Genomic DNA, 26924 nt, shown 5'->3' with positions numbered 1-26924 from the left:
ATAAATAAATATAATATATATATATATATATATATATATATATATATATATATATATATATATATATATATATATATATATAACAAATTTTTATAAGATACCATATATGCAAAAAATTTTATATTTTAAGAGACATTTTTCAATGAGTTTTTCAAATATTTTATTAATATAGAATTAAATTTACATATTGTTTTTACATTGTGTGTGTATGTATATATATATATATATATATATATATATATATATATATATATATATTTATATATTTATATATAATGTATTATTGTAATGCCTTTGCAATGTTTTGTATTAAATGCAATTAAATGTATGTATTTTTGTTTTCAATACATATTTAATATGGTATTATACAAGTACGATACGACCTATCGTATTTAAAATTCAATGATCAGTTTTATCGTCGACCACATTTAACAGTGGTCCCTGCTCCATCTCTCCATCACCGATGCCTGGAAAAGTTTGAAGACCTCTACACTTAATAAATAATGAAATAAATATTGTACAAGCAATATCATACTGAATGCACATTCACTAAATAATACAATAAATATACTGGGCTTACAAAAATGTATCAACAAGGGATCACTGAAGTTAAATATTAATAATACACGTAACGAACAATAATAATTAACAAATAATATCTCAACAGATTGCATAAACATAAAACTCACCAAAGTATACTTCAGTCTCCCAAATATCTTCATCTTTAAAAAATGTTTATCCAGAAGCATCAGTAATGAGGGAGCACCGCGCGCTTCTGCTAAGAGCTTAGTCTCGTATCTCTACACTGAAGTCGTCCACATCAAAGTCAAAGGCACGCGCTTCATCGATCTCGCGCGCACTCCCCTGCTCGAGCGCGAGCCAATGGCGAGCGCGCGTCGCGCAGCCACAGCTCGATATTCACATGATTAGCATACAGCTGTCGATTTATGTGCTCCGCTCCGTGACCTCAGCCAGAGAGCCGACCGCAAACGTTATTTCACTGCCACGTACAGAAAGCGCCGCGTCATTCGCGGATTTACGGAGTGCTCGCGTCCATCTGTCTGACAGGACGCGGGACCATTGCTGTTCAATCAAGCAAGCGTTATTACCCCTCAGAGAACCGCTTTCTTCCCGCTCTCACACTCTCTAACAAGTGGACCACAGGATACATTAACCTACACTTGTTAAGGATTTCAGTCGGTCTGTCGCGACTGCATTGTGAAGAAAACAACTCATAATCAATAATAAAACATATTCTAGACGGATTTAGGCAAAATGTTCGCGTTCGTTACACACTTCGACTAACTAAATGACCTCAGTTACTGAAGAAATGCGTTACATTTTTTTAAAAAATAAAATATAACAGGTTTACACTGCAAAATGTGTCTAAACCATATGTGTGTGTGTGTGTGTGTGTGTGTGTGTATACGCTTTTGTGTGTACGTTAGCACTACATGCTCATAAAGCCAGCTAGCGCAGCTGAGTGTGTGACATACCGTAACTCTGTGAAGGACTGAGAAAGAGAAACCCCGAGGGAGCCACAAGCAGGTGAGACGTGCATAAAAAGAGTGTGTGTGTGTGTGTTACGAGTGACAGATGCAACACGAAGAGGCAGTAAAACGGAGAGGTGGTGGGACAGCCAGAGAGACCGTAACTCTGTCACCGGAGCATTGAGGAGGAGGACACGGACACTGTTCAGGCATCTCTGCAGATAAATCTTCTGATAAATCAACAGGGCTCTTCCGCCCACAGCATCGCTCAGGAGCCACAGCTGGCCGCGTTCACCGCCTGCTCTCACCATTCGTTTGGAGCTAGATATATTTACGTTTTCTGCAGAGTTCATTCACGCAAAGCTCACTTGGACAAGATTGGGATGGTATTAGCAGATATGCAGAGCTGGGTGCTGATTGATCACGTGTAATCTGGATTACATGATCAGATTACAAATATTAGGTAGGGCTACTTGTAATTATATTACGTTACATTTTAAAACACTCCTAATCAATCTACCTTTTACTAGTGCTGGGCGATGATTAATCACAATGAATTACATCCAAAATAAAAGATTATGCTTACATAATACATGTCTGTGTACTGTGTATATTTATGATGTATATTTAAAGACACGTGCAGTACATACATGCATATATATATATATATATATATATATATATATATATATATATATATATATATATATATATATATATATATATATATATATATATATATATAAATATAAATATAATGAATTATGTTACAAACTGTAATCGTTTTGTAATGGTTTTACTGGTCTCAAAAACACTGGTATTTCAATAGCGTCTGAAAATTGCATGGCCGTAATGGCGATCTACTTGTTTTCTCAGAGAGCTGCTTTGGTGTTCTGAATGGTTTTTAGAGGGCATTGAAATAAAGGAAAATCTGCTCTGGCTATTTCCAGGAATACTAATATTGGCGTTACATTTGTGACACTCTGGAAAAAGATTGATGAACTGTGTGAGTGGACATGGCAAAGATGTTAATCTCCACCCTGCTGGGTCAGAAAATATAGGTCATGGTTATAATGGCAGACATGCTGTTTTGTGGAGTAGAATGGTGTCTGCTGGTATGTGAGCATTGGAAGGACATCAAATCTTATTGGAAAAAAAAAGTTTTGTACGCTTTAAGCTTATTACGGACTTTACAGCTGTTCTCTTTCTCCCAAGAGCTGCTTTGGTTTCTGACTCTCTTTCAGGTATGCAGTGCTCTGGCTGTTCCTTGCTCTTTTCCATAGCTGCCTGACAACCTGCTAATCTCCGCTCAGTAATTCAATGCTTTTGTGGAAGTGCGCTGTAATTCATGCTTTTTTTGTTGACTTTACAGCTGTTGTCTCCCAAGGCCTCTCTTTTTCAGTTTTTAATCTCATAACTTTGAAAATCATTATTACACTCCAAGGCCTGGTTTTGTATAACTTTGAAAATTTATGGTTTACTGTACTTTATGGTTTAGGGGTTTGGTTAAGACATACATAAGTATTATTACAGCTTCAAATAACTTTTCTGATATATTTTAAAATGTAATCATTCCTGTGATCAAAGCTGATCTGTCAGAACCTTCAGTGTCACATGATCCTTCAGAAATCATTCAAGATGCTGATTTAAAATTAAAAAAATATTCATTTATATGTTTTTATGCTCAATAGTTTTATGAAACCTTAACACTTTTTTTATAGGATTCTCTGATAAATATTTATTTTTGAAATATATATTTCATTTATTTATGTTAGAGCAGTCCAAAATAAGTTTTTGTTTTTATAATATATGTGTGTATACTGCATATATTTATTATATATTAAATAATATATTATATATCTCAGTCACATACAGCATATATTTAAAAATATTTACATTTACTATATTTTTATTGTTATTATTACTATATTATTTAATATAAACGTAACATATTTTTCTTAAATGTATAAAATAAACAGTGCACACACACTATGTAAAATGTTTGTATTTTTTAATGCAATTAATTATTTTATTTTTAATTTATTTATCAATAGATATGTTTTGTCTTTATGTACTACTTTAAAAAATGTTATGCATTCTTGCTGAATTTGTTTTAAAATAAATTCTATCTCCCTTTTGAATGCTAATGTATTTTTTGGTCAAAAATAAAGATTTTTTTAAAATATAAATAAGTACTTTTAGTATTATGACTTTTTCTTTATAATTATAATACAGTTATATTAAATATATTATAAATATAATTTTATTATCAATCAATCAATCAATTACTTATATATATATATATATATATATATCTAAAACAGGCTAGCGCATTAAAATGCTCCGCTGACGCTCCTTCCAGATTTTGTCATGTAAATGTTTACCTCAGTTTGCCCTCTAAAATCCCGTCGGTGTTACAGAAACAATAGGTCGGATTCATCTGCAAGTCATGTTCTAGATAACACGCGCAGCGCTCTGAATCAAGCTCCTCCTGTTCGGGACAGTTGGTGGCACTAATTTGTCCGTGTTTTTGGCGCGCCACCTCTTGCCCTCCCTAAGCATCGGGTCTCTGCCATCTGCTATGTTTAACCGCGCTGGCCAGGGCAGAAACGGGCAGCATGCTCACAGAGAGAGGCTTTCAGACCTCGGCTGACTCCAGAGAGTCTTCCCAGACACACCTGGAGCCCGTTTCTACCCATCACTTCCACTGAAGCTTTTTAAGACATTAATATGGAGCTGTTAAACGATCGATCGAGTTTAACTGCATCTAAAACAAACATTTTTGTTTATATTAATGTGTGTGTACTGTGCATATTTATTATGTATAAATACACACGCATGTATATATTTATATAGTAATTCTCAGGCTATATAGTTCTTATTAATTATAATGTAATCATATTCAAAGCCAGTTTCAGTAACTCTACTTTAAGGCGTCCTTGTTACACATTAAATACACTTTCTATTACAATAACAATAAATTATGCATATGTACATGCAAGTAATCTTATCCTCACAGTAATAACATAGTTATTACACAGTAACAACAAAACTTTACTTTTTTTTTTCCACATTCACTCCTTAGTAAAAGCTTATCGAGCAGATACAACATGGTTTTAGTTTAAAAATATTAAGTTATATTTGTTATTAATATTACCATTCACTGGGTCCAAATGGTTGTGGTTGTAGAAATTGTATTTTTAAGTATTTTTAAGAGATTAAGTATTCACAAACCATGTGTAAACGGGCTGTTTTGGGGCGCCACTGAAAAATATACCGGTAACAAACGTTCTCTTTCCATTCCTAACGGCACACATCCGACAGTGACACGACCGCTCTTGTGAGAACAGCAAACGCATGAAGAGTGAACGTGCCGTGCATTGATTAGTTTGCAACATGAGTCTGAGAGCGAAAGCATGGGAGATTTAACCAGACGGAAACTCCTTTTTTTTTATTTTGTCAATTCTATTTTTGCAGATTAGCTTTTTTTCCGCTATTATCATCATGTTTTACTCGCGATGAAGTAGGAGACGTGTATAAAAACGTCGCTTTTGCAAAAAAAAAAAAAAAAAAAGGAAAATCCATAGAAAAAGCATTCTGGCTTTCATCGGAGCGGCATAAGCTTCTTAAAGCTGCGCTGAGATGAGATTCCCGGCGTCCCAGTGACACAGAAGCCGGCTTCGGCCTCAAAACCCCTGGACATTGTCTGTTAATCCACAACACTGCTGTATAAACATCTAAAACATTCATCAAACAGACTCCGGCTGCTCTGAAAATGTTTTTCCAGGGAAACGTTCTTGTTTTGATCATCATTACAGGTAGTGAATAATAAGTGATAAACGCAGTGATGTCCTCGGCTCCCCTTCCCACACACACGCACACACACACACACGTGATGGCCATGTGAGAGTGACAGTTCTTTATAGATCACCGATCAATCTATCCTCACGGCTAACTGAACAGAAAAATGCACGTGTTGATGGACAACTGGAAGCCAGGAAGGAAAATGTGTTCCTGCTGTAGCTGCAGAGCCCGATGCTAGCGAGGAAAAATATGCGGATAAAAGCATCTGCAAAAATGCACTTTAATATTAACCTTCATTAAATTTCATTTAAATATAATGTGTGTTTTTTCTACCCTAAAACCACTTAACATTCAGCACTAAAATGCGATAAATAATTTAAAATGCTGCAGGTAGTTTTTTTTTTTATTTACATATTTACGTTTATTTTTGTTTGCATCGCCTTCTAGAATATGTCTAAACAAATTTTAGGTAAATCTTTTAAAACATTAATACTTCAAAACGTTTTTTTCTGTACTGTATATTAGTATGCACTAATTTCATCAAAATGAATACAGATTTTTTTTCTGATTTTGCATCCAAAATAATACTACATAGTATATGTGTCTGTATATTTGTGTATTTATATATGTGTATATCTATTATGTATATATAAAAGCACTCACAGTATGTATTTTGAAAATATTTACATATATTTGCATTAATAGTATGTATTTTACACATATATATATATATATATACACATATATATATATAAAATATTTATATATATTTGCATTAATATACATATATATATATATATATATACACATATATATACATATATATATATATATATATATTTATATATATATATATATATACATATATATATATATATATATATATATATATATATATACACATATATATATATATATATATATATATATATATATATATATATATATATATATATATATATATGTATATACACACACATATATACACATACACACACATATATATACGCACTCACCTGCATCAAAGTCTGGATACGAGCGGCACAATCAGGCGGCGAGGAAAAAGAGAAACAAAGGAATAACTGATTAATGCATTTATTCATAAACGACAACACGCATCCATCATCTGGCTAATTGGTCACGTACGATCCCTGCTACGTCAGTGATCAATGCAAACGATTTTTTGATGCAAATCAAAATTCAATGTTAAATCTTCCGGGCCAAATGAACTCGCTTTTGTCCGGAAACGCCCCATCAGTACTACTGGAATCTGAACAAAGACGACCAGAGACAAAGATTCAGGGTCACAGGGAAAAGTCCAAGTGTTTCTGGCCCCGATCTTTTGGCTTGCAATGTGCTAGCAGATGGATCTTAGCGAGTGTGTGTGTGTGTGTGTGTGTGTGTGTGTGTGTCTTTCCCGGGGAGATCCGGACGGGGACAGGACATCATGCTTTATTGATACGGTGATGAAGCACTTTGAACATAGCACCGACACAAACGGAGGTGAACATACGTAGCACACGAAGAGAGAGAGAGAACGTTTGTTACATAAGCATCGCCGCTAGCGGCCAAGCCTGTCACGAACACGACAGCAAAGGGCTTGAGTGATCGGAAAATATTATGACAGGAAGTGCTTTAGAGGAAATAACTTCGCCCGAAACCCGATTCTCAGCCGAAACCGCAAATCTAGTTTTTATTTTAGAGTTAATAATTCAGCAGAAGACTGTATGGGACGCGGGTTACGTATATTACGAGTGGAAACGTTTTAACACGACCGGAAAGATGGAAAGGGGCGGTTAGAAGCGGAGAGACGAAACCAAGGTTTAACAGAGGAGAGAGGCAAGAAAGAGAAAGAGGACAGAGGGGGAAGGTGAAGGAAAAGAGGTGGAAAACGCTCACTCGCTGCTGTATGGTGGCGTGTTTGTGCTCCATCTCTCTCTTCTCCATGGCCGAGTCTATGACCAGCTGATCCAACTGAAATACAAAGAAGACAACAGCGTTACGATTAAAAACATTTCTCTTGAATTGGAATACGCTTCCCAAGAAAATCTCTTAATTTTAGGTTTTCTGTGTTTTAATTAAATTTTTATTTGCCATTTTCAAAATTATTTGTTAATTATCTGAGCGATTACAATTTTTTATTTACATTGTATATAGATATTTGTCGTCATATTTAGAACTTGTTTTATTCGGTGTGTATATAGGTATTTCACGATATTAATAAAAATGTTATTTTGTGTATGAGCCTATTTAAAAACTAACTAAAATGCTGCATTTTAGTTTTATAATTGCAGTTATATATAAATATAACAATATTATAAATTGTTTACCTTAATTATAAAAAGTTTTTATTTTATACATTACTACATTTAATAAATTAAATAATTAAATTATTTTTATCATTTTATTTTAATATTTTTTTATAATATTATTAATGTTTTTAATAATAATAACAATCAAAAAACACAATGTAAGATGTAAATGTAATGTAATGATGATAATGTGACATGGCAAAATTTATTAGGGCACAATTATAATTAAGTATTATATTATATTATATTATATGGTACAATGGCATCAGCAAAAATGTCGAGCCAGATACTAAACTAATAATAACATACTAACATGCTATGAAAAGACATTTCAGAATATCGTACAGAAACGAATCATGCACTTTATTAATTAAGGTGAAGTATATCTCTAGCTTGTCTTTAAGCCCGTCTCAAACAGATGCGGCATGCCTGTCAACCTCGAGGATAGACACTATCCCTCATTTTCTCTCGTTAGGCCTGTTAATGTAGAGGAGCAGGTGTCGGGGATGAGCTCTCACCTCGGCCGCCAGCTTCTTCATGTAGGGGTTGATCTCATCTAAGAGGTGGAAGCCCTGGTTGAAGAGACTGTACTGAGCCTGCATGAACGACAGCATCTGTGGAGGAGAGCAAACGGCCAATGCTGAAAACTACAGAGGACGAGACAGACGCTTTATAGTGGCATGTGAACCCACTCACCGAATCCAAAATTTCAAATTTCTTTTTGGCCTGAAGTACATTGATCTGAGAAAGGCACCAAGAGAAGAGCACAGGCGTTAGTAGTTGCATTTAACGAAAAGGATTCATTAGCGATACAGACTGATACTTATAATACAAACTAACCGTTTTTTGGCAAGACAGAAATACGAGGCTGCGGCTCCCAATCTATACTTGTCGCTTTTGACCCACGATGACCACATTTGATCGGAAAAACAAACTATTCATTGTGTCTAATGTTAGTGATCACACATGACCCCGCTCCACACAGTGGCCATTAGAGACACTGCAACCTATTTTTGTCCTTGTGCAGCACCATTAAGAAATTGTTTTAGATATCAGTTTAAATGAAACAATATAATGGCTGCTGACTGAAGGAGCAATATATATACAGTACAGACCAAAAGTTTGGACACACCTTCTCATTCAAAGAGTTTTCTTTATTTTCATGACTATGAAAATTGTAGATTCACACTAAAGGCATCAAAACTATGAATTAACACATGTGGAATTGTAAACATAACAAAAAAGTGTGAAACAACTGAAAATATGTCTATATTCTAGGTTCTTCAAAGTAGCCACCTTTTGCTTTGATTACTGCTTTGCACACTCTTGGCTTTCTCTTGATGAGCTTCAAGAGGTAGTCACCTGAAATGGTCTTCACTTCACAGGTGTGCCCTGTCAGGTTTAATAAGTGGGATTTCTTGCCTTATAAATGGGGTTGGGACCATCAGTTGTGTTGTGCAGAAGTCAGGTGGATACACAGCTGATAGTCCCACTGAATACACTGTTAGCTGCTTTTTTCTTGCCATAATACAAATTCTAAGTAAAGAAATATATAAATGAAGGTCAGTCAGTCCGAAAAATTGGGAAAACTTTGAAAGTGTCCCCAAGTGCAGTCACAAAAACCATCAAGCGCTACAAAGAAACTGGCTCACATGCGGACCGCCCCAGAAAAGGAAGACCAAGAAAGTTCATCCGAGTCACCAGCCTCAGAAATCGCAGGTTAACAGCAGCTCAGATTAGAGACCAGGTCAATGCCACACAGAGTTCTAGCAGCAGGCACATCTCTAGAACAACTGTTAAGAGGAGACTGTGTGAATCAGGCCTTCATTGTAGAATATCTGCTTGGAAACCACTGCTAAGGACAGGCAACAAGCAGAAGAGACTTGTTTGGGCTAAAGAACACAAGGAATGGACGTTAGACCAGTGGAAACCTAATGTCCAAACTTGAGATCTTTGGTTCCAACATCTGTGTCTTTGTGCGACGCAGAAAAGGTGAACGGTTGGACTCTACATGCCTGGTTCTCACCGTGAAGCATGGAGGAGGAGGTGTGATGGTGTGGGGGTGCTTTGCTGGTGACACTGTTGGGGATTTCTTCAAAATTGAAGGCATACTGAACCAGCATGGCTACCACAGCATCTTGCAGCGGCATGCTGTTCCATCCGGTTTGCGTTTAGTTGGACCATCATTTAATTTTTAACAGGACAATGACCCCAAAAACACCTCCAGGTTGTGTAAGGGCTATTTGACCAAGACGGAGAGTGATGGCCTCTACAGTCACCGGACCTGAACCCAATCGAGATGGTTTGGGGTGAGCTGGACCGCAGAGTGAAGGCAAAAGGGCCAACAAGTGCTAAGCACCTCTGGGAACTCCTTCAAGACTGTTGGAAGACCATTTCAGGTGACTACCTCTTGAAGCTCAAAACGCCAAAAGTGTGCAAAGCAGTATTTAAAGAAAAAGGTGGCTACTTTGAAGAACCTAGAATATGAGACATATTTTCAGTTGTTTCACACTTTTTTTGTTATGTTTACAATTCCACATGTGTTAATTCATAGTTTTGATGCCTTCAGTGTGAATCTACAATTTTCATAGTCATGAAAATAAAGAAAACTCTTTGAATGAGAAGGTGTGTCCAAACTTTTGGTCTGTATATATATGTATATATATATATATATATATATATATATATATATATATATATATATATATATATATATATATATATATATATATATATATATATATATATATATATATATATATATATATATATATATATATATGTGTGTGTGTATGTATGTATATGTATGTATATATATAAATGTATATATATACACACACACACACACATAGATATAGATATATATATGTTTGTGTATATATATATATATATATATATATATATATATATATATATATATATATATATATATATATATATATATATATATATATATATACACATAGATATAGATGTGTGTGTGTGTGTGTGTGTGTGTGTGTGTGTGTTGTGATGCTGGAAGTTTCACACTATAAAAATTATATGACCGAAATATTATGATGTTGTTTTTATACTATTTATATACACTATTCATCAAAATAAGTAAGTTAAGAAATTACTTTCAATTTTAAATGTTTTTTTTTAAAGTGAGATTAAATATAATTTAAGTTGAAATGACTTAAAGAGTTAAGTTGATTGTACTTAAAACATTTAAACCAGCAATTTATTATTTTACTATGCACGTTTTTTGTATATATAATAAAAGTCAGAAGATCCAAAACAACAACGAACCCCACTAACTTCCTTCCAAAATTTTGAACGTCATTAAATAATGACGATATTAGATTTACATTTTGTCATCATTTACTCACCCTCAAGCTGTTACATTATCTTTTTTCTTCTGCTGAACGCAGTTGATGGTGCCTATCGACTTCCTTAGTATTTTTCCCCATACTATGGAAGCCAACAGGGACCATCACCTATACTCACGCAGGTTTATAACAGCTTAAAGGGTTAAACTATAAAATGAAAATTCAGTCATCCTAAAGTCATCTCAAAAGATATTTTTGATGCAACACAACTGTCTAGAAACATAGTAAAGAAAGGTCTCATGGGTTTGGAATGACATGGGGGCGAGAAGTTAACGACAGAATTATTAGACAGAATTTAAACTGTAACTTTTATTTTGAGATACCTGTAAGACGTAGTCCAGGGCGAGGTGTCGGAAGCACTTCCGGGTGGTGATGAGGGTGCTGGTGGCCTCCTCTACCTCGTGCGGTTTGTTGCGCGGCGCCTGCGCGTTCTTCACCTGGGCGATCTCCATATCCTCCCGCACTTTATCGAACTGCTTCTTCGTCTCTTTAAACTTCCGAACATCCCTGCGCATCAACACGTGCAGAGACATGTAGCAGGGAAAGTATGACAAAGGGTTAAAAACAGAAACGAGGTCGAAGGTCGGGAGAAAGGATAAAGGACTCACTCCTTCACAAAATTATGCAACTGTTGCTTTACGGATCTCTGGGCCTGGTCGAAGAGGATCTGAAAAAGATACGAAAGTTGTTGAACAGAAGAATACTGAATGGGCAGAACGCAGAGGGTGTTTGAAAAAGGCGGGACTTGTCTCCGATGTTTCGTAATTGCATGCTTCAGAGGTTCGTTCCATTTAACCGTAAGTGCCCTGCAAAGTGGACATTACGGTAAACACTATGCAGGGACCATATCAATCAAAACGTGGCTCCCTTAAAGAGCTGGCGATTTGAATCAGGATAAAGAACCCCTGATTCAGTGGCGCGTCTTTGTGAACGAATCAGTTTTGTGAACAATTCAACGACTCTGAATCTTATAAGCCGCTCACTTGTCACCATCTATTGGCATAAAAATGTTTTTCTTTGAACAAGCTGTTCAAGCTTGTGGTTTATGAAAAAAAAACGAAGCAAGCAAGTATATGTTTTAGCATATTAATATGATTTCTGTAAGGGTCATGTGACACTGAAGTCTGGAATAACGTTTCTGAAAATTCCACTTTGCGTCACACAAATTTAAAGTATATTAAAGGACATTAAAACATTTTAAACTGTAATGTTATTTCACAATATTAATGTTTATATATAAATATGAGCGAAAATCAATAGCTACTTTTTAGCGTCATTACTCCAATGCACTAAAGAGACTGCTAGAGCAATCCTTTGCATATACTGAATACAAACAATTAGACATAAATGTGAAAAAAATAAAATTAGTGTAAAAAGTGTGCTCAATTAAGACCAAAATCAAAAATTTACGTCAAAATTTCTGTGCCTGAAAGCAGTTTTTAATTAGTAATTAGGCTTTGAACCCTATTCTGGCAGTAAGATAGAATACTAAGGGTGCACTTCTCTGAAATCACCAGCAGATGGCAGAACAGATGCAGGTTTGTTCCTGTAAACCCAAACGACTGCACCAGAGCCCCAAACCCATCCAATGACACAGTCGGTCACGGTGAGCGACGGCAGGTCAAGGGTCAAACAGGTCACAGCTGCACCGCGCAGGACGGGCTGCTGGGAAACACCGGCGTCTTCCAGGACGGCCTCATGCATGAGAATACAACCCACACATGCTCATGGAGTCGAGCCCTGGGGGGGGCCTTGAAAGCAAGGTCGTAAGTATGAAGGCATCAGTCGCTGTGGATCATACATGATGTCAGCAGAACGAGTCTAGAGGAAAAGCTTTACGCTGCAATCATCTCAATTCCGCTCACAAACGCAGCAGCTTTACGCCAGCGATAAGCCGCAACGAGAGCACATGTGACAGAGCATGTCACATGGAACAGGAGGGCAACATGTCTTGAGGGTAAAGCTGGCATGTGAGGGAGGAAGAGAGAGAGAGAGAGAGAGAGAGCGAGTGGTGGGGAAAGCAGAAGCAGATAAGCTTAGACATTTGCATTTCGCCCAGTTCCGTCAATTCCCAGCCTTTTGCATTTTGCAAAGGACTGGGCTGGAATCAGCGTTTTTCCATCCATCCGCTTCAAAATGTCCCAATTCTCTCATCAGCGATGTTTGCTAAGTCGAGCATCACTATTACTGCTGCTCAGACTTTTTTTATGCCTCAAGCATACCCCGGTTTTCACATTTAAGTTTAACTTAAACTTAGCATAGGATCAACCGGACTTTTCTCAGCTGACACCAATTACTGACCCAACAGTAACAAATCGACACTATAGACTTTAAAAAAACCTTGCTTTCTTTCGCCGTAGTAATGATATCATTAGGAGGCGGAGTCTGCACTGTTGTGATCATGAGGCAGAGTCGGGGTATTAAGGTCACGCCCACATATACATATACATATACATATATACATATACATATGCATATATACATACATATACATATATATACACACATATATATATATACACATATATATATATATACATATATATATATATATATATATATATACATATATACATATATATACATATATATATATATATATATATATATATATATATATATATATATATATATATATACATATACATATACATATATATACATACATACATACATTTAAAATGACATTTAAAAAACTATAAATGAGACGGTGTCCTTTTTTTTGGTTACGAAATGCCGCAAAATGCAGCCAAATAACTCAAATATCAAATAAATAAAATTTAAAACCCAAAATCAAACAAATAAAGCAAATGAAAGAAATCTCTCTGAAATCTCAAACCAAGGCTTTGCCTGAACTCTTTTTATTTCAAATAAGCCACTGCATTTTTACCGTGATCCAAACAAAGATGAAATTTTGAAATTTTGAAATTTCAAGCAAAGTCTGATTTTAGCTTTGCGAAATTGCGCTACGTAAATGCTGCATCTGAATGAAACAAAAACAGCGGGTGTCGCATACGGAACAGCAATCTCTCCTCAGACCACACAACCTGATGGTAGTTGGCAAGTTTTGCTCACTTAAATCACTGAAAATCACATAATTTAATAAAATATCTAAGTGAACTACATTTGCTTTGTTCCCGTGACAACCATAGCTGGACATTATAGTGACTGCTGTAACTGTAAACACCCTAGCAACCACATAGCGACGCTGCAGCATTGCTAAAACGTCGCATTAAAGTCTAATTAAAGAGTGTTGAATTGTGTTGAACGCTATACAGTGTGGTAATTAACCAGCAGGCTTTACCGAGCACTTAATGACTTCACACTGGGGTCGCATCTCTAGAAACCGCATCTCACGTTATCACTTTCGGTGAGATCTCCTCTAGCGCGAGCGTCGCTGATGGCGCGACCTCGGGTGACCGTCTAAGAAAGACGTCAAGAGTCTGAGGGTGACTGAGTAAGGAAGATCCGAATGAGCGAGAGAGGTTTAATCGTGGCCCGCAGCCCGGCGGACGCGTGCTAGTGTCCCACAGAAAGCCTTTTATGCAGCGCCAGAGAGTCAGCGAAGCTTCACAGTCACAGAGATGAAGAAGAGAGGAGGCCGGCGGCGTAACGAAGACAGAACAAAAGAAAAAAAGGGCTAAATGGGAACTTTTTCAACTTCAGGCACTTCTATATCTCAGGGGGTCGAAGATTATTAAACGAGCGCATTAACAAATGCATTTTAACAAATTTTGTTAGTCAACCAAAAGCTATTCAGTCACCAGATACGACCGTGTTTTTTTATTGTTTTTCTTTAATTGCTAATATTAAGCATTGATTAGTAATCGGTTGACCTAAACTGGCACACTTAAATTTAAATGTTTGTCAATTACATACCTTTCTATCAAATATATCCGACATTATCGAGATTTATTTGTTCTGACACTGTTTGCCGTATCACCATTTTCTTGACATGCATCTACGGAGTCACTTATAGTTGTAATGTTAGTAGAAAGCGGGCTATTAAAATAAAGCGTAACCTTAAAAACTTCCATCACTGGACCGGCACTAAATACAATACAGGCCGAAGAGAACGTCTGAGAATGGAAAGGCAAACAGTCCCATCCAAATGTTCTAAACTGGCACGAGGAACGTCAGATGGTAACCTCCTTTTCTTTGGAGCAGTAATGGAAGCGACACACTTTGGAGGCAGACAGCATGTTCAGCACTTGGCTGCAAGCTGTTGGAATGGTCTGCATGTGACTGAACTGCCTGCTCAGCTTTTGACTTCCTGCGTTAAAAAAAAAAATAGAAAATGCTCCATACGAGACCACTTTACAAAGCCCGGCTGCCAAGTGGCTGGGCCGTTCATGAACTGTATACTTAAATTAGTTTAATTCAAAAAATGTGTTGCAGAAAGCATTGCTGAAACATTGCAGGAAGAGAAAAAGATCAATAACGCCGGTCAAAGGGTTCCGCGTTGCTTTCAAGTGGAAAGAAAGCAAACTGGCTTTCAGACCCTCAGTTGTGGTAAAGCAGAAATGAAAATCTTGAAACGACAAAGAGTATTAGCTGATTCTTACTTATGAAATGCGCATGTTACATAATGCAGCGATAGGTGAGTTCTGGAAGTAAAATGCTAAGCCGGTGTCCCCAAAAGCTATGGTTTTTTTAGCGTGTGTCACACAGAAGATAAGAAACGGTTGAATAAAGTCATTATCAGCACAAATTGTTTTCCCGTAGCTTCATGACGTTACGGATGTCACATGGACTATTATAACAATGTCCTTACTATCTTTCTGGGTCTTGAATGCGTTAGTTATGCATCTTGGATTGCATCAAAATGATCTTAATTTGTGTTCTGAAGACGAACGAAGAAGGTCTTACGGGATTGGGACGCCACGACGATGAGGAACCAGTCAGAAAACTTTATCATCTTTTGGGTGAACTTTTCCTTTTTTCCAAAAACAAATAACAGTCTTTCAACTTCCGACAGCATCTGATAACTGATAACTGATAACTAAAAAGAAAAAACGCATATTTGAGAAACGGCTCTGTATCAAAGAGATCATTTAAAAGCATCTAAACTCAGTAGAAAAAAAAACAGGACCTCACCGTTAGCGCTTTCAAATAACGTTGTTTTGTTTGAAAAATCGTACAAATGCTATATCCCAGTCCGTTTTGTGACACTAATACGGACACGAACGAGAGCCTGGACACTGAAACGCGGCGTAAATATCCTCAAAACCGCTCAGCATCTGAGAAAACCATCAAAAAAAAAAAATCTATATTTTCAGTACGTGGCCCTACAGTAGCGAGCAGAGCTCAAAGAGCCGGTGACATTGGATGCCATTGACGGCAAACTTGGTGCAATGCGTCTTCAGGCACGGAGTTTAAAATTGCGCATATTCGAGATGTCTGACATAGACGGATCTACCCAGAAGCAGCGTGGAGCTTGTTTGGCGGTCGGTGGAATAGCGCAGCTTCTGCAGGTATGACAACACTCCTGTTATCGCCTTTAAAAATCGCACGCGAAAAACTTTCACGTTACTCATTCGCCCATTCGCCAAACAGATAATATCAGTAATCACTCTCGGCGGGGAGGTGGTGAGGCGTCACTTCGACAGGTTAGTTCAAATTACGACTGCCTGGAATCCAACAACTCAATAAACTGACCGTCTGATCAAAAGACACACAGGCTATCATTCAATTACAGTAGTTACTATAGATTCACTCCATCCTAATAATGCGTTTCCGTGGCAACAGGAAAGGCGATCCCGTGATCGAGTCCTGGTTTTAATTTTACAAATAAATAAATAGTAATATCCGCCCTTCGCCATCTAGAAGCTGCGATTCACAACATCCAGGGACTTGGCAGCGACGGGCTTCTCGGATTTATTAGGCAGGCAGATTAGATCCAGAGCAAAATGGCCAGGCTTCAGATTTATAGAGTGGCAGGTTAACAGCTTTGACCCGAGAAAACAGGAGAGAGCAGGAACAAGAGGAGCGAATTAAAGTAATGTTCTTTCAGCGCACAGGCTTCATCTGTCCCTCCTCCTATAGACAGACAGCTGCGCGCGAGGGTCAAGAAGCAGTGTTGTTCACGTAACTAAAATAAGCGAAAAATGTTTTATAGCTGAAAAGTAAAATGAAAAACATAAATTAACTTTAAAATGATTTTAAGCACAAAAAAAGTAACTGAAATAAACAACGAAAGCCAAATAGATTTTTTTGATTGTTTAAACTTAAAAAAAAAAAAAAAAAAAAAGACAAAAGCTATGGAAGCCACTAGGTTTCCGCCACTGAAAAAAAAATGTAAAAGAGGTTAATGCGACTTTTTATTTCACAATTTTTTCTTTTTTATAATATAAAGTCGCGGTTGCGAGTTATAAAGTCAGAACTGACTTTCACGCAATTCTGACTTTTTTTTGTGAGATAAAAAGTCACAATAAACTTTTTCAAAATATTATTTAGTGGTCTTCCACACGAGAGAACATACAATTAATAAAACAATGTAAAATTTGAATGAAAGCTAAAAAATGTCAAAATATTGACGAATGTTATAAAAGCTCAGTATAAAAAAATATTATAAATATAACATGCACCATGCCAGACAAACATGCTGTACAAGCAGTCTCCAAAATTAAGCCTGGCACTTATTACCTATGATAAATGTTTCTTACCTAGCAAGAAAATGTATTTTGCTCAAAAACGCACACATTGCATGCATATATAAAAAACTATTGCATTCGGGACTCTGTTTACAAGGTAATGCGAGTTGCATAAAAGTGAGAAGTTTTTCATATTTTAGTAAACAATTTCATTTGAGGGCGTGACCTCGACTGTTCTTCTGGCAAAGTGCGGGAATTCAGCGTTCACCGCAGTCGTTTCTCACAAAAACAGTTTATCGCAAGAATAAACCGAGTCTAATTACCCATAAAAGCAGCGAGAATGACCAAGAACCTCCGGCAACAAAGGAAACGCCGAAACTGTTTCTGCTCGAATGCTGCTGATGCTACAAGCAGTCTTCGGGCCGACAATTAAAAAGCCGCAAGTCCTTTACACCGCAGCCCTGGCATTTCCTCTTTCTTTAAAAAGTGAAGGTGGCTGCGGTAACAGGAGACATGTAGAGCTCACTGATTGCCACTCTTGTCTCTGTTTTCAATTACACCATCCTCAAGAACAGGAAAACACCCCAAAACGTTCGCACGATGACGCACTCGGTCTCGGAACGAACCAATAAGTGTGATCAGTCACCCGCCAAAATGGGTGTTTTCGCCTCTGCGGCGCTCAAGTTCGAATCCAGCTCGCAACATTTTCCCATTCTTAAACACTTCCTGTCCCAATTATACTGACTTCTCGATAAAAACGGCACAAACGTCAAACGTTTCGAAACTATCCAAGGTGGCTTTTATAACTCAAACGCAAACGCTTTTGTGTGAAACGCCCCGCGTAAAGACATCCGCGTTCTCCGGGTTGGGTTACGCCCGGCGGCACACGTAATCCGCTTTCGTGATAAAAAACACCCACGAGAGAGCTTGCAGGTTAACGTGATGAATCATTACGACCTCGGACTGAAGCGTGAGCATGTGTGTTTTGTTATGAGGCGTGTGCAGAGCGAGCCTGAGACAGATGCGTCTTACCATGTGATAGTTAACGATTTCCTGAAGGCTCTCGCCACACTTTTCAAGACATTCCTAAAAAATGAAAAAACAAAACAATCAACACATCTCATGAAGGTCTGACTATTAAGCGAGTCATTTAGCGATACTCACCGAGATCATCTCTTCCTTTTTGCAGTGGTGAGACAGGTCTCGAATGCCGTTGACGAAGAGTTTATTGGCACCAATGTACGCACGACCCGCTTCGATCATCCCACTGCAGAGCTTCACCAGCTGATGGACAGATATATAGAATTATATTTAACCAGTTTATTGATTCAGTTTATGCTTCTCTATATTTTTAATAACCCACTGCCTGGAAACAAGCTTTTCCAAAGATGATGATACAGAGGGCCATGTTTTGAGCAATGTTGCTTGGGCCCTTTCTCATTGGATGATACATTTCTATCTGGATGCTTTAGATCATTTTGGTTTCATTATTATTATTATTTATTTTTACAGAGATTGTGGTTTAGGTTAAACGTTGTCCCATGTATCACCACCTTTAAATCGAAACATTTCCCGCCTAGTGGTTTCTTCATCGCCCCGATCTGCAAACCTTGCTATCTCTTACAAAAATGTTGATGAGCTGAAAAGGCGGGCAAACATTTCATTGGAGTTCAGTGAACTCTATTTAGATATTCTTCTCAAATAAAAATGTTGCCGATCAAACTCTTGTGGTTATGTGAAAATACGATAATTTTGATAAAATGTATTTATTTATTTATTTATTTTTTACAATAACATTTAGCTACAATAATTTTATACATTTTTTATTATATGATTATATTTTTTATTAAGTGTGATTATATTTTGATTAAATACGTTTTTTAATTTTTACATCCTAATCTGAAACGGAAGAGAAAAAATTGTTGAATTAAGGTGCTATTTTTGGTTTTCACACAAAATGTATTCATGTAAAAATTAGGACTATTATGGATTATTTTAACGATGTACTTACTACCTTTCTGGGCCTGAAGATTACAGTTACATTGCTGTCCATGGAGAAAGCTCTCACATTTCAGGAAGTAAAAAAAAAAGAAAACTAGACTGATATTGTTCTCTATGTTGTTATGCTATGCTTCCACATTAAATGCCAAACCAGACTATCCCTGCTGAAAAAAAACTGTATATGCTGGTTAGGTATGTTTTGAAGCTGGTTTAAGCTTGTCATGTGCTGGCCAGGTCCAGTTTTTTTTTAAGGTCTCATTTAAGGTCTTTAACAATACATTTTAAGATTATCAATATGCTAGCTTAGCCAATGAAAGCTTACGTAGCCTCTTTATTTGTTGAATACGTGTCTGTCAAAGGGCTGCACAATCTTGCATTCAGTTTGTGGTACCTTTAAAAGTTGGTGTATGTTGTTACACAAAGCATCTTACACCAATTTAATGCTTATTTAAAGTCTGGGGGTTTTAATATTGTGATAAACATACAATAATAAGTAGACATCTTCCTTGTATGCAAATTCGGAAGCTTCCGCTAACACCCTGAAGACTGCTGTTCCCTAATGCTAATGTTTAGCATCCTAATGCTAAATGGGGTTCTCTCTCATTCTCCTCTAATCCTGTATGGCATACGAGCTGGGATTTAACTCGGCGCACATTTGTTATGCCGTTTTATCCAGTCAGTAATGTGCTAGTGCTTTAGTTAGCGGAGCATTAAGAAGGCTTCAAATCTCAATTAAACAAGGCAAATGCGAAACTGATCAAATGAAATGAAGTCATTTCAAAGTGAGTTTATTCATACCTTGTCCAGCTTGGCTTCTATTTCCACAACATCAGTCTCAACTTCATCGATATTCGCCCTGCAAAGACACACACACACACACACACACATAAATCCATAAATATAATGACATTTTTGGGGGAGTAACAATGACATTTGACAAATTATACCATAAAAAGACAAGTTGTTTATAACGAATTTCACCTCGAAATGTAATTGACCACCGCTCAAATTCAACATAGGTTTGCATATTGAATTTTGGTAATATTTATTCAAGAAATTAGGTGAGTACGTTTAGATTAATGAGATTAATCAGTTCCAAAAAGAGATACAAATCCGTACTGATTAAAAGAAAACATGCTGACTAAAATATTTGGTAATAATACATAAATGTGCCATAAATGTAAATACAAACATAACAAAAGCAAATACAATTTGGTGTGCAAAGTCATTTGGTTTTAGTCCAATACAATACCATTATCTAAAATTTTAAGCGGGAAAAAAATCCTCTCAGGGTTAAAATGACCAGAACACAACATGAGGATTAAAACCTTTATATTTAAGGCCATACCAAAGTGACAATGTTGACTTCACGCCACCCAAGAAAAATATCTAAATACATTTCTAAATTCAGAAAAAAAAGTCTATGTATTTTCAATGCATGGACAAAAAAAAACAAAATCAAGACACTGATTTAGGAACAATGCCTTAGCAAACACCAGTATCAGCCATTCTCTATAGATGTACACTCAGGTTCAATAGAGGCTTTTAAACTGCAAAGGCATCTATCTCTTATTATGCTATCGCCCCTTTAACGTCAATGACCTACAGTTGATCCCAGAGCCCATTTGTAGCCAATCCAGACTGACAATAGAAAGACTGTATCAATTTACATCTTCACACCATCTTTCTCAGCAGCGGGCACGCTCTGAGATTAGGTTACACCTTTATGAACACCGATTTCATAAACGCATGATGACGTGTCTAATCTCACGCTATCTGAAAGCCTTCTTAATCCAGTTTAGATTCCAGCTAAAAGCTATCGCTCTTAGTCAGCTCACCACAGTCGGTGCATGTTTGAAGAAACCCTGTTGAGACGTTTGAGGTTTTCCCTCCACGGCTCATCCTCCCACATAGCATGCCCTGTTACTTGGATTTATCACGTTAGCTAACTCAAGCAGGGCCGAGAGGAGTCCAGGCATCGAGCATATGTCTGCAGGCTTGGGTACACATCCAGTACACTGTATAATCACACAGTAATCTTTCCATAATTCGGTAAATATCAAAAAGTACCACGGTATTACCACTGATGCACTACATTACTTGATTGTGATGAAATTCACTCCACATTTTAAATCACTGCTAAATGATTAGATTAGATTTTTATTTGTCACATACATACAGTTCTTTTCCTTATTAAAGCTGTTAATTATACAGGCTTTTTTGTCTTATTTTTGCTTTTTATGCCACATTTTGCAATCTTATTTGCTTATTTTGCGACCTCATTGCTGCTTTGGTTCACGGTTTTAAAGCTCTTTATGGAAAAATTAATAGAAAGAATACTGGCAGAAACCAAGCTACTGCAAATCTTCAAACTAATAAAATACAGTGTCTCGCACCTCGGTCAACATCTCCAAAACCATTTTTTATTACTGAAATAATACCAAATATTGCTTTCAAGATATATTTTTAACATATCAATAAAGTTAATGTATTTGTTGAACATTTAACTTACATGCCACATACCATCGCTTTCTACAGTCAAGAGCAGCATGTCACGGTTTATTTTTTCATTACATAGATAAGTCAAATCAACAAAAACAACTATAAGAAATATCAGCCACCCATATGTCCGGATATGCCTCTTCCTAGTAATTCTTCCTGGTATTCAATCCTGGCAAGTTCTAATTGTTTATGCCATCTTTGGCCACACGAGAGTTTCTGTCCCTAATACACCGCTGGCCTCCCGGGGCCACTCAACCATCAGCCCAAAACGCACCCACATGACGAACAAACACTTAAAAACCACAGGGCCACAGGCTGAAAGGTCAGTTGTCATGGCAACCCCCTAAGTGGGGCACAGAGGTCGCAGTGGGGGGGGGTTCTGCTCTGCTTGTGTGTGGATACTAACAAGACATATTATTATGAGTCATGAGCAATCAATACTCCACAGACCTACATACACACATAGACACAAACCCATTCAAAGACTTCTGTCATCTCTGCTGCAGTCACTGGGACAGAGCGTTGAGCAGCTTTAAGTCATTTTAAACACTTCAATGCCGCGGCTAAATAGATGGAGAGGAAACAGTCAACGGCAAAGGTCAGCTACAGCTGACTGAGGCCAGTTCAGGAACGGCCTGACAACTGAAAAAAAAAAAAAAAAAAAAAAAGGTTTTGCAAGAAAAAGGAAAAAAAAAGATGGTGGACAGGTCCATAAATCTAGATTTTTAGAACTAGAAATCATTTTCTTTATCTTGGCCAAATTAGCCATGAACCATTGGCTCTTCAACGATGTCAGAGGACATTATGAGAGCCAGGGCGCAGAGATCAGACCGTGTCCTGGCTCGGGTCTCAGCGCTTACGGTTCTCTCAAGAGAGAGGGAGAGCTTGGAGTCCAAAACGGCACTTACAGTAGGTGTGGACCATCACTGAGAGCATCTCTTGGACTAATCGCAAAGACAGTATTGTGCAATAACCCGTTAAAACAATAAATGTCGATGTGCATTTGTAATGCGAGAACATTTCGTTTTGAGGGTGAGAGGTCAGGGTTTGTTGTTTAGCCTCAACAGTAAGCACACTTCTGAGAGCTGGACGCCATAAGAGCTGTGATGAGCGGCAAGGATACCGCATTCCCGTGATCTATTGTTAGAAAGACCCCGAGCACGTATAGACAGCTGAGTTAGTCCTTCAAGTTGCCCAGAGAGTTTAGGTACTGGCTCCTAAAACACCGCAACACCGTTTTACTAAGTGGGGCTAAAACACAGGTTCGATATGTGACCCTGGCATATTTTACTACGTTTTGCTGTGTTTTTTATTACGTTGCTTCAGTTACATATTGTCCAGAATTCAAATATCTGGGGGATGTCGTTACAAGCGTGTTGGAAATATGCCCGACACCAAATCCAACCCTTAACCTACCCGATAGAGCTAACAAACGCAAAACTGATATCAAAAGGCATTTGTTCATGCAACTGTGCCATTTCAACTACCTTCAGATTTGAACGCAGTTTTGTCGAACTGTTTTACATGGCATTCGACCCGGAGCTTTCCTTCACCGCATCACATGCATCGAATGTTTGACAAACGAAATTGTTCGGCACGAAAACAGCACAAATAAGAATAACCGGAAAGACAGAATAAATTATGCCGACCAATGACGGAAAGTGACTTTATTTATGCATTTGTAACTCATTTGTGCATTACAGAAAAACATGACAGTGTCTCAGTGTTGTTCAGCAAAGGTTCTTGGGCGTTGACATGATACCATGAGTACAACAACAGTTTATGAGACAATACTGTACTGATCCAACACCTCACCAATCTGTCATAATTTATGCATTATTAAATGCCATAATGTTGTCAAAGACATCGACTTTCACAGCTTGGAATTGTTCTAAAAGATGTCGTACATTTATGACGTCGGGCGTGTCCAGGATCCTCGCTGCCAAAGACAAAATGTTTCGCATCTATTTTTAATTTCATATCCACTAGATCACAGAAGCACTGACTTCACGGACAGATGATGGATTCTGGGTGGATGCTCAGACTGCAAGGTCAGTGCAACCAGTTATGTTTGCATGTCCGTGTCTGTTTGGATGAGACGGGACACTTAACCCTGCATTCTGACCACTATCTGTTTGAAAAGATTGGCCCCGCCTCTTCCTCTGGGATGTGCCCCGTTGACGGACACTGGGGTGATACGATGGGAGGGGGAGGGGTGGCACGTGTCTTTCATCTTAAGCCCAGCGGCGCAGCCTCCCATCCATCCGTCCATGCATCCATCCGCAAGCTATTCTTAGGCGAGCATGTGTATGTGCGTGAGCATCACATGAGTCTGGGCTCATAACTCTCCGACTGACATTTCAGATCAGCCCCGAGGTGAGCCTGGAGTTTCTTCATTAAAACAGCTCTGTGGCCAAACCCATCGTGTTGTATATCTTTCCGCTTCAGGTTACAACCATCTGAAGGCGACAGTTTAACAAAACAAACCCTGATAACATCGGAAAAAAACTGCTGGGTGCGCAACATTTTCAAGACAACGTCTGTTTGATCGCCCTTGATGTGAGCTTCTTAAGCTAATCTAATTTTCTCCATGTTTAAATATATATTTTTGTTAAATACACATTTTCTTGAAAAAGTAACACTTTTTGTAGCCAATCCTAAACTGGATTGGTTGCTTTCTTATTATTTTATTATAGTAATTTTGCAAACATAAATAAATACATAATAAATAAATTAACTAATTATTAAAAAAATATGTTTTTCTTTTAAGCTTTATATGAACAGAAGAATCCTGAAAATGTCTGGTTTCAATAAAATATTAGGCAGCCGTTTTCAACACTATTGATGATAAGAAGAATAAAAAGAATATGAACAGTTACAAAGAGGATATATATATATATATATATATATATATATATATATATATATATATATATATATATATATATATATATATATATTTATTTATGTATATGCATATATATATATATATATAAAAAAATCATAAATAGTGGCACATGTACTCACATTTGCTCCTTTATTATTTTCTTTGTATTTTTATAACTCAATAAAACCTGATGAATAAAATCAAGCTCCCCAATTCCCTTCCATAAAAATTTAACAAAGTGAGAACGGCATCTACAACATTTTCTTTCCTAGTGGAGTCGATGTCCTTTAGCTTTATTGCTGTAATGTCCCTTGCTTGTCCATAAACATCCTCGATTTCATAAACTGTTAAATGGCGGTAGTGGAATTTGCAGGTTTTATGATTTGTTGAGAGCGAAACCGTAACCTAAAGCAACTTTACTTGACAAATTGATTGCCAAGATAAGCAAATATACATTTTTATGCTAAAAGTATGACTTATTTGAATTTTTTTGTATATATATATATATATATATATATATATATATATATATATATATATATATATATATATATATATATATATATATATATATTTACACAATAATAATTATAAATAATATATATATATATATATATATATATATATATATATATATATATATATATATATATATATATATATTATAGATCTTTAATGATTTCCCACAGAACATATCCCTCTTTTTCCAGGCTAAAATCAGAGACACAGCTCTTTGTTTTGACTCTTAGTGCTCAGTTTGAATAATCTCGACTCTGACTGTCCAACACAAGCTAACTGTGAGTCATGTGACCTCCGAGAGCGTGAAACAGCCAAACACAGCTGCGATACAGCTATATATCTTCTATATATGAAGGACGCACTCAGATGTGGGGAATTATAAAGACACCTGCGCTTCTACTAAAATGCTACGCTGTCTTCTGAGTCCTAGCGCAGCTAAGCACATTCCCTGAGCTGCTTCCGCTCACAAAGCCCGGACTGTTAGCAAACAAACTCAATAGGCCAACACAGGGGCCGTTTTCATCCGCTGAATGACTGGGGCCTTCAGGACCCACAGCAAACGGATCACTGAATATCAATCTGTGTCCACATGTGTCCACTATTTACAGGCTTTACTTTATAAGCAAGCAAAACAACAAATGTGAGGCGCTTTATCCGCCGAACTGAAAGAACAGAGGATCTTTTTTTCCGAGTCGGAGACTTGTTTGGAAATTTGTTTGGTTTCTCAACGGCCGTACAATGCCTTCAGCTAAAATAGAGAATTTTGCATACACTCGCATTCTTGATTCAATATTTAAACGGAATTATCAAAGCAAAATATTTCTCAGGATGTTTTATTTGTTGAACATGCGTGAATGATTTCATATTTTTATGTAAACTGTTAATATTTAAATAATGCATGCAATGTGTGTTCAATTATGCATATTTAAACTTATTTTGTATGGTATCGCTCTGTTTTGACTTACAGCAGAGTATATTTCATTACAAAAAAAACAGTTTTAATACAAATGATTTTGTATTAATAAAAAATTAAAAATACTATCCTGGCTCTTCCGAGCTTTGCAATGGTAGTGAATGGGTGTTTTTGGGAAGAATTTGAATTCCAAAAAGGGCATCCATGCATGATAAAAAAGTGCTCCACATGGTTAATAAAGGTCTTCTAAAGCAAATCGAGGCATTTGTGTGTGAAAAATCTAAATAATTTCTAATACGCACATTGGATGCACTTTATTGAACTTCAAAGTCTCAACACCCAACTCAGATCGTATTCCTCTGAAAAAAAAAAAAAACAAATAAAAAAGTATGGATGGCTTGAGGGCGAGTAAATCATGGGGGTCCTTTTTATTTTTGGGCGAACTATCTCTTTAAGATGCATCATGATGTTTGCTGCGTCATAATGCGTTTGGGATCAAGGACTCTGCGGGTGGCCATGTAGACTCACTAGC

General features: G+C 36.9%; 1 protein-coding gene across 2 annotated transcripts in view; it reads right to left on the bottom strand.

Moving 5' to 3' along the window:
- Nucleotides 1-26924, bottom strand: part of acap3b (ArfGAP with coiled-coil, ankyrin repeat and PH domains 3b) — a 55774-nt gene that overhangs the window by 9687 nt on the left and 19163 nt on the right. For both annotated transcript variants that reach the window (XM_043252380.1, XM_043252381.1), the window contains exons 2-10: nucleotides 20370-20427; nucleotides 18735-18854; nucleotides 18603-18656; nucleotides 11586-11644; nucleotides 11301-11484; nucleotides 8303-8347; nucleotides 8125-8220; nucleotides 7194-7268; nucleotides 6311-6322 (exon numbers count right to left, since the gene is read on the bottom strand). In XM_043252380.1, the coding sequence (XP_043108315.1) occupies nucleotides 6311-6322; nucleotides 7194-7268; nucleotides 8125-8220; nucleotides 8303-8347; nucleotides 11301-11484; nucleotides 11586-11644; nucleotides 18603-18656; nucleotides 18735-18854; nucleotides 20370-20427 (703 nt within the window). The remainder of the gene's footprint in view (nucleotides 1-6310; nucleotides 6323-7193; nucleotides 7269-8124; nucleotides 8221-8302; nucleotides 8348-11300; nucleotides 11485-11585; nucleotides 11645-18602; nucleotides 18657-18734; nucleotides 18855-20369; nucleotides 20428-26924) is intronic.

The sequence above is a fragment of the Puntigrus tetrazona genome, chromosome 11, assembly GCF_018831695.1.
Source record: "Puntigrus tetrazona isolate hp1 chromosome 11, ASM1883169v1, whole genome shotgun sequence".
NCBI lineage: Eukaryota > Metazoa > Chordata > Actinopteri > Cypriniformes > Cyprinidae > Puntigrus > Puntigrus tetrazona.
The sequence above is the reverse complement of the archived record's forward strand: the minus strand, read 5'-3'. Positions and strand labels throughout refer to the sequence as shown.